This window comes from Sinocyclocheilus rhinocerous, unplaced genomic scaffold, assembly GCF_001515625.1.
Source record: "Sinocyclocheilus rhinocerous isolate Xijiao unplaced genomic scaffold, SAMN03320098_v1.1 scaffold20, whole genome shotgun sequence".
NCBI lineage: Eukaryota > Metazoa > Chordata > Actinopteri > Cypriniformes > Cyprinidae > Sinocyclocheilus > Sinocyclocheilus rhinocerous.
Window position 1 is genome coordinate 2,441,038 of NW_015640468.1, and position 9,738 is coordinate 2,450,775.

The window sequence follows — 9,738 nt, forward strand, 5'->3', positions numbered from 1 at the left end:
ATTATTGCTCTTTTGTTGGTTTTGATTGCTTCTATTGTCCTCATTTGTTAGACGCTTTGGATAAAAGCGTTTGCTAAATAACAACATTTAAATATAATGTAAATGTAAATAACAAAACTATTTTTTTTTTTTTTAAAACAAGCCCCAAATCAAATAAATAAGAAAATAAAAAAAATATCTCCATATAAACAAACTAAGGCTTTGTCTGTGCTCTTTCCAATTAAAATTAGAGGCAACCACTGCATTTTAATCATGATCCAACCAAAGATGCTGCATACATGCAACATGAGCAGTTTTTAATCTAAACTACATTGTATAATTTCGTTCGCATACAGAGGCAAGAGGAAAAGAAAAAATACCATCGAAAGACAGTAAGTTCCCCTCACACATACTGAATCGCGATTTGTTTAGCATCTCAACCGATTTGAATCGTCACATATTTAAATCGATTTTCAACCGGCTCACGGTTAATCATTACATCCCTATTTATTATTATATAAAATATTTATTTAATATGTTTTATTCATTACACTTTTTTTATTTTATATATATTTATTTATTTTTAATTTTATTTGTTAAGGATTAGATATTTATACCACATATAACTCTTTTCTTTTGTACTGTCCTACTCTGTCCAGGTGCTACGTTATTTGGTGGAATTTGAGCTGAAGGACAGTGACAACCCTCGTCGTCTGTTACGGCGAGGCACGTGTGCCTTCAGCATCCTCTTCAAACTCTTCACCGAGGGCCTGTATTCAGCTAAGCTTTTCCTCACTGCAACCCTCCACGAGCCCATCATGCAATTGCTGGTGGAGGATGAGGACCATCTAGAGACAGATCCAGCCAAACTGATAGAACGGTTTACCCCGGCCCAGCAGGAGCGCCTGTTTGGGGAGAAAGGCACAGATGAATACCGCAGAAAAGTTCAGGCAGCGGTGGAGGCCAACGAAGCCAAGCTGGTGGCCCTGGTCAACACCTTTATCGGCTACCTGAAGCAGAACACCTATTGCTTCCCACAGAGCCTGCGCTGGATTGTGTCTCAGATGTATACGACGCTGGCACGTGTGGAAAGGTTAGAGGTCGGGGAGGTGAGGACGATGTGCACCGACTTGCTGCTCACATGCTTCATCTGTCCAGCCATCGTCAACCCTGAACAGTATGGCATCATCTCCGATGCACCCATCAATGAGGTGGCACGTTTCAACCTCATGCAGGTAGAGAATAATGGTGTTGCATCATTACCAGTATATTACAAAACAACTGTAATGAGGTCAGCTAGGTTTAAAATGCTGAGAGTATGACAATATTTGCAAATTAGAATTTACAGATTTTTTTTTGTATTTAAATGATTAGCATAAAAAAAAATCATATTTATCAAAACAATATTTTTTTTATTGAACTAAGCCTACAATTGTTGCATGAATAACCAGTCAGTAATTTTGTCATTTTAATTTAAGTCCCACAAAATTTGTTCATAAAAGGATACATAGAGGGTTATGTACAGAGCAGAGTACAGTTTTCAGTTCACTTCAAGTTCTGATTCTGAAGTCAAACATGGATGAAAATTATGACTTGCAGTTCAGTGAGTCAAATGTTAATTAATTAAAATAACCAAATTATAATAAGGCGACACTAAATAAACTTATAAACAGGCGACACTATAGAAAGACATCCAGCCATAATTCAATACAACACTTTTTCTGACTCAAATATTAAGTGTGGTTTATGTCTGTCTGTGATATTAATATATTCTAAAAAATAAAACCTAATTTGATGTTTTAGGTGGGGCAGTTGTTGCAGCAGTTAGCAATGTCTGATGCAGATGATGGAGATCCTCGACGTAAAAGCAGTTTATCCAAGTTTGATAAGGTAAGAGACAAACCCAGAATTATAAAGCTTCTTTGTTTCTGATTGTCTTTCTCATCTATATTGTCCTTCTCATTTTGTTGCTATATGAAGACGAACATAGGCTATTGGCGTATTGCACACTGGCCAGTTTCCTAAATCTCACTTTAGCAACATCTCAGAAGCAGAAACCAACCAACTACAGTGAAATTTCATGATTCTCAATACAAATTGCCCACAAAATAAACGTCCTTTATTTTAAAAGTTAAATCATATTTTAGTAAATATCATCTGGGTATTCCATAGATACAAAATATTAACATACTGCACAAAGTACATTGTGCAAATAGTATGAGTAGTACGATGGTAGTACGCTATTCCAATCATGACTAGGGAATGTTACATGGTTCATTAACATGTCCCAACACTCTTTTTGTGGATTAACTCATTGCAGCTTTTTTGTCTTGTTAGATGTGTGTTGCTGCCTTTTTGGACATCGTCATTGGTGGAAGAGCTGTCGAGACTCCACCGATGTCGTCAATGAATTTACTGGAGGGCCTTACGCGGACGGTGGTTTACATGACTCATAATCAGCTTTTAGCTCTGGTATGTAATGCAGTGAAGAAAGAGATTTGTGGAAGGAAGTCAACTTCATCTGATTTTTATGATTACGTCATTAAAAGTACAAATGAGCTTTGGGCTGTTCACGTGGTCACCGTGAAATCACATCCGTCTAAAATATTGGTCTGCAGTTTTGTAATAAGTTGCACTATGACTTATATAAGAATTCCTTTGCAGTTTCACATCCTTTTCCTGCCTGAAATGTTAAGTCTTTATGAAAATGTTTATAGTTTGATCATTTTCTGTACAGTTCTATTCAAATGAATCTGTTTAGTTTAGCAGAGAGTGGGATGTCCTAAACATTGTCATATTCACAAACTAGTCTACCTTCAGTAAACTAGGACTGTCCAATTAAATTGTATTTTAGTACAATTATAGAAAATCTAATGTGATACTAAAATGAACACGTTTAATCATGTCCTCTGACCTGCATGTGAATAAGTACACAAAAACACTAAGACTAACACTAAGACAGATTGATTGCACAATGGATTACTGTGGACTGTAGGCCTGTGACAGGCTTATGCTAATATGGAAAAAAAGCAAACAATTTATTGACTTCTAAACATTGACATTAGATTATTGTAGCAGATGCGTAGAGCATTGCATTTTCTTCATTTGAGAGCTTTTATGTAATATTGATATGTAATAACTTGCAGTTAATTTAATCACAGTGTGATGTAATTAAACACGAATAATCACTTTAATCATTTGACAGCCCTAATCAAAACATATCTCAGTGCTTTTACTGTACTCAGCAACTCAGCTTTTACAGAAGATTCAGATCAATGAAAAATGACTCGTCTACCTCACCCTCTTTCGAACCTCAACAGAGCATGCCAAAACCCGTCCCACTAATATAGCAGGAACAGTCATACTGCATACCTTTACAGTCCTAATGCTTTAACTCTTCCTGCCCAACACTGCCAAGAGCCAGTAACCCTCCGTTTCCCTGTGTTTTTCTTCTCAGCATGTGCAGCAAGATGCTCATCATCGCACTGTCATTTACAGAGCCAATTAGCCCGACTCCTATGTTGTTATTGCATTAGACTCACTGTTTGAAATTCACTAATGATGATAGCTGAATAATTAGGCCCACCTGCTTTAATTACCATCACGGATTAAGAATGAGTTAAAAAATTACCTGAATACATAAAGAAAGCTTATTGTACATCTTTGCAGGCCTTATTTAACAGGATATCAACTTGGAGTGATTGTTTGATAGCGTGTTTGTGCCAAAGAAAAAAGAAATGTCTTTAACCTCATTTCTGTTCAGGAGGACTTTGTGCGTAGTGTCACTGCAGGAGATCAGCTCAGAGAAGAAGACCACCTGGCTCTGGAAACCCTAATAGCCAATGTACCTCAGTCCCGCACGACAAAGAGCAACAGCCTGGAGCTCACACCTTCTAACACACCCCAGCTCTCCCCAACTACCACACCCGCCAACAAGAAGAACAGACTCCCTATTGGTATTCCTTCTACATTAAATATACTGCATGTTGATTGCTGTAGATTCTTTGGAGACTAACCCTCTGATTTATAGAAAGTGCAGTCCAGTGTATTCTGATACAAGAATAAATGACTCTTTATTCTGGTTCTTTGAAATTGTTCAAAAAGAATCAAATTGAATTCACTGAATGAACCTACTGAGTCAGTCAAGAAGGGTACTGAATCAACATCTGACTCACTTATTGAACTGCAAGTATCATTGCTTTCAGTGATGTTCATATTGAAAGTAAGTTTTGTGCTCTACGGATGTGAAACTTAAATCCGTGTTGTTAGTTACTGGTTGTTCATATGATTGTGTAGTTGAGGATGCACACTTGGGATTTTTAAATAGATGATGTAGTAGTAGTAATAATAATAATAATAATAAAAATATTTTATTTAAGAATGGATGGCAATAATAATTTATTATTGTCACTTAATATTATTGTTATAAGATAATGCTACTACTACTACTAATTAAAATTATGTATTGAATGTTACTGTTGATGTTGGCATGAATATAGCCATTGTTGCTGATATGGCATTAAAACATAAATAAATAAAACTGCTACTAATTATTATTTATATATAAGATTGTTAAATACTACTACTACTACTACTACTAAGATATGTAAGATAATACTGCTACTATTTGTTGCTTTTCTTATTATTAGATAGGATGATGATGATAATAATAATAATAATAACAACAATATTTTTTAGAATTCACCAAAAAATCTTAGCTAGCATCCCATGTATCTTTCACAGAGACAGCAATCTTAAAATGAGCTTAGAGAAAAAAATAAGTCCAAGATGATTGATTAGGTCAAAGAAATGTTGATTTAAAATAATATAAAAAAATATTTCATTCGGTATTAAAAAGGTTGAATCAAAGTAATTCAGTAATATAAATATTTTTTTAATTTATGATTTTGCCCATTATATCTGTGCGTTGTTTTTTTTCCTGCATGGAGCATAGCATTGTTAGCTTAGCTACATGTTAATCTATTCAAAATATATTGAAATATATTGAGCATGGGAGGCTTAGGAATAGAGAGTCATAAGGATGCTGGAACAGAGCTAATATCTCCTTTTTACAACTCACCCAGACATGGACACTAGTTAGTGGTCTTCTATTAATTAACTACTGTTTGTTCTTACACTCATTTACTGATCTTTTACACACTGTTTATCTTATCCACCAACTCTCTGACTTCCCCCTTCTGTCTCTTCCACCCTTTTTCTTGCCTTGCTGCCAATGATCTTCAGGACAACAGTTGGCTGCCATAACGTGTTGGGAGCCCTCTGCCACTGCCCTGTCTGCTCATATACCCTTAGTAACCCCATTTGGTGGGTAACCCTGACAGACTGCCGTGACCAACATGTACCTCTCACCGCTTCAGCCATGCTTTTTCCGCACTTGCTGTGTGTCTGCCGTGTGTGTCCCTGCTATGCATTTTGCTTCTCGCTGTACCATATCTGGGCTGCATTACTTGCCCCTGGCAATATAAATGTAGTTGAAGTGAAACAAGCAAGACATTTCAGTGTCATAAATTTTGTAAGATGTGCCTGCACCTTTTCCACCATATTCCACACTAGCTGTTTTCTACATTAGAATACATTAGACATTAGAATCTTGCAAAAAAAGGTTTCATCAGCCATAAAAAGGGGCAGTCCAATTTGTCTTTAAGCAGTCTGGAACATGTGTTCATTGTTTTAAAGTGTTATCTGTAAAATATATTTTGCCACAGTTCCTTTAAAAAGTTTCTTCACTCACATGTTATTGTTGCCATTTAAAGATGTTTTTGAGCATTTGTGAATGCTAGTGCTCATGCAGGCTTTTGCTAACACACTTAGCAGCCTTGCTGTTCCTCTAACCCTTACAGTTTGTCTCCTTTCCCACTCTTCCTCACCCAGCAGGCTCTCGCAGCCGAAGCCGTTCCAGCATGGCCCAGGAGGGAGAGACTGAAGCCAGCTCTCAGGAGTCTCTGCAGGAGGTCACACCTGAAGAAGTGCTAGTCATCTCGCTGGGAACCTCACTGCAGACCGTACCTGGAATGATGTCTGAAAACGAGGTCAGAATCTTTAGTCAATGTCATGCTGTCAAGGTCCAATTGTAGTAGTTACAGTGGGGAAAATATTTATTTGATCCCCTGCTGATTTTATAAGTTTGCCAACTTACAAAGAAATGAAGGGTCTTTCATTTTTAAGGTAGGTTTATTTTAATGGGTAGAGACAGAATACAGACCAAAAAAATCCAGAAAAAACACATTAAATATGAGTGAAATAAGTATTTGATCCCCTACCAGCCAGCAAGAATTCTGGCTCCCACAGATTGGTTATGTGCCCATGTGGAACACCGATTAGTCCTGTCACTTTAAGAAGTTACTCCTAATGTCAGCTCGCTAGGTGTATAAAAGACACCTGTCCACACAATCTGTATCTTCCATTCCAACCTCTCCCACCACCATGGGCAAGATCAAAGAGCTTTCAAAGGATGTCAGAGACAAGATTGTAAATCTGCACAAGGCTGCAAGACCATCAGCATGAAGCTTGGTGAGAAGGAGACAACTGTTGGTGCGATTATTCGGAAATTAAAGAAATACAAAATAACCATTAATCGGCCTCAGTTTGGAGCTCTGTGCAAGATCTTGCCTCATGGGCTAAGGATGATCATGAGAAAGGTGAGGGATCAGCCCTGAACTACACGGGAGTAGCTTGTTAATCATCTTAAGGCAGTTGGGACCACAATTGGTAACACACTACGCCGCAATGGACTGAAATCCTGCAGCGCCCGCAAGGTCCCCCTGCTCAAGAAGGCACATGTACAGACTTTGCTTGGGGATCAAATACTTATTTCACTCACTGAAATGCAAATCAATTTCTAACCTTTATATAATGTTTTTTCTGGATTTTTTGGTTGATATTCTGTCTCTATACGTTAAGATAAACCTACCATAAAAATTACAGACCCTTCATTTTTGTGGGCAAACTTACAAAATCAGCAAGGGATCAAATAAATATTTCCCCCACTGTAACTAGTATAGTGATATTGGTAAGAGACTGCTGTGTCTGTATGTAGGTTCTGACACTGCATCTTGGAGATGGTGGACAAGGAGACGCCCCTGTTGATGACACCAAACTGCACGGCAAACCTGATAAAACGCTGCGCTTCTCACTCTGCAGTGACAACCTGGAGGGCATTTCTGAGGGTGTGTTTTCACCAGACAACCAGCAGATGACTCTGTTGTACATAAACTCTTCCATATCCACCTGACATATTCTTTTCCATTATTACCTTTTGTAATAAATTGAGATGTAAAAGATTGGTAGTTTATTTCTCTTATTATAATTTTTTTTTATATATATATTTTATTTTATTTTTTATTTTTTATTTTTTTTTTCACACAACCCACCCAGACATGGACAGAAACGGTTTTGTTTTGTTTTGTTGACTGTTGTTGCAGTAAGTGTTCTGTTGGCTAAACACACCACCAAAGTAACTAAATACAGTAGTAATACATTAGTTAATATGAATAAATGTGGTCTGTCTGCAGGGCCTTCTAACCGCTCCAATTCAGTTTCTTCTTTGGACTTGGAGGTAGAGTCTGTGTCAGAAGGAGGACCAGGGCCGTCTGGTAGCAATGGTGCAGAGGCCTTGCAGCTACTGGAACATGAACAAGGTGACTCCAGCAACAAATTAAATATGATTTCTTGTAGAATTTTTTTTGTTAGAGTGGTGTAGCTTGATCATTACTCTGATTTGTTCTTTATTTAGCCACTACACAGGATAATTTGGACGATAAGCTGCGTAAATTCGAGATTCGGGACATGATGGGACTAACAGAAGACAGAGACATTTCTGAGACTGTCAGTGAGACTTGGAGCACTGACGTCCTGGGCAGTGACTTTGATCCCAACATGGATGAGGACCGACTGCAGGAGATAGCAGGTAAGAGTGTATTTCTGCAAATCTTGCAGTCATGGCTGCAGTCATAAGTAGGGCTGGGTATCGAGTTCGATACTTTTTAGGCACCGACCGAATTGCCTCGATACCATCGAGTATCGAAAAACGTCTCGTCGTTCGGTACCAAATTTCGATACCTAAGGGGTTAATCTCGGATTTATCGTGCAGCCCTAGTATGTATATATGTGTATGTATTTACGTATATGTATTTTTATATACATGTATGTACATGCCATTAAAATATTGAATAGTGATAAATAAACTTAAAACTGTATATTATTGCTATTATTATGGTAAAATGGAACAATTTTCTATAAATTGTTTTATTCTTTCAAATTAGATTACTATTGTATAATTGCAATAATGCTCATTTAGACAAAATCTGAAACCAGTTTCCAAAATATAGGGTAATTTATTTGTTCCAACTCCCAGTCTTGGCTAAATACATTGTCTTTAAGTCATGCTTTCCTGAATTGAGACAAAACTATAGGGTTAGGCTTATTGACTCAAAAATGTCCAGTGTTTGTAAAATTTCTGTACAGTAACAGAGTGATGTGCAGAACAACCTAAAACTGCTTCTCATTTCATCCCATCACATTCCATCCTTCTCTCCGTGTCTTTCAGTCAGTCTCGCTCCCTCCACCCCTTTTTTTCACTCTGTTCCCTCGTCTTCCGTGCTCTCTCTCTTTCTCGCCTCCTTCTTTCTGACATTCACACAGTCCCTGCAGTCTTATTGACCTTGGTTCCTTCTCATTTGCATCCTCCATTTTTCATTCCTCGGAATATGGCGTTGGGGGACTTTTCCATCATTAAGTGAATTTACAGCGATTTCCTTATGTGTTTTCTCCGAGGGATTGGGTTATGAGATACACATTAAATATCCATTAATACCTCATTATCCCACTGATAAGATTACCATGATAATGAGGCAGAAATTCTAATTGTTTCACTACTGCGGGTGCCACTCATTTAATCATGCACCTGAAAGACGGGCGGCCCAGAGCCCCTGCCTCACTCACTGTAAACAGGGCCAGCGGGGGAAAGCTCTCCTGCAGGCCCACCAAACCTGCCCTTGTGCGCGTGCGTATGCGGGGAGACGTGACCTGTGGAGAGCTTCATACAGAGCGCTCATGATCTCCGCTTCCGCCCAACCATCAAACGCCCCCGCACACATGCAAACACCCCCCCACCCCGACATGCTAGCTGTTCATTCTCCCCCTCCCTTTCCTGCTCTCCATCTCCATTCTTCTGCCTTGTTAGGCGTTAGCTCCTGTTGAGAGTGTTGCAGAGAGAGGAGGCGTTGTGTGGGATGCTGGTTGAGAGAGTAATGAGGTTATGAGTGATGCTCGGCTCGATCCACACCTCAAAGCCACAACCCTGATGATACTGTGTGCGCGTGTCTTGGTCTTTGTGTGAGGAGGGAGGCGGCAATTAACCTTTGGCCATTCCTGTCGCAGTCCGCCTACCTGCTGCTTTAGATCACAGACGCCTCGTACCCATGTGTTTCTTATGTGTGTTCTCCTCAGGGGCTGCTGCGGAGAACGCATTGTGCAGCATGCTGTGTCTGCCGGTGCTTCTGGACCCGTACGGTTCTACCATCTCAGAGACGGCGAGTGAGGCGTGGAGCGTGGAGGTTCTGCCGAGTGACTCAGGTGATATATATATATATATATATGTATATATATGTATATATATATCTGGGTCATGTAAATTTTTTTTTTTTTTTTCATTTCTTTTACAATTTTTGGTAGGAAAACTATGTGAATGAATCAATTGGGGCAAAAAAAAAAAAAGAAAAAAAAAAAAAAATTTTTATT

General features: G+C 38.6%; 1 protein-coding gene across 1 annotated transcript in view; it reads left to right on the top strand.

Annotated features, from left to right (window-relative positions):
• LOC107753155 (GTPase-activating protein and VPS9 domain-containing protein 1-like) overlaps positions 1–9,738 on the top strand; it is a 45,057-nt gene that overhangs the window by 15,757 nt on the left and 19,562 nt on the right. Inside the window, exons 4-12 of the mRNA XM_016569277.1 lie at positions 639–1,214; positions 1,783–1,869; positions 2,317–2,451; positions 3,743–3,935; positions 5,875–6,029; positions 7,037–7,166; positions 7,512–7,637; positions 7,733–7,906; positions 9,448–9,573. Coding sequence (XP_016424763.1) covers positions 639–1,214; positions 1,783–1,869; positions 2,317–2,451; positions 3,743–3,935; positions 5,875–6,029; positions 7,037–7,166; positions 7,512–7,637; positions 7,733–7,906; positions 9,448–9,573 — 1,702 coding nt within the window. The remainder of the gene's footprint in view (positions 1–638; positions 1,215–1,782; positions 1,870–2,316; positions 2,452–3,742; positions 3,936–5,874; positions 6,030–7,036; positions 7,167–7,511; positions 7,638–7,732; positions 7,907–9,447; positions 9,574–9,738) is intronic.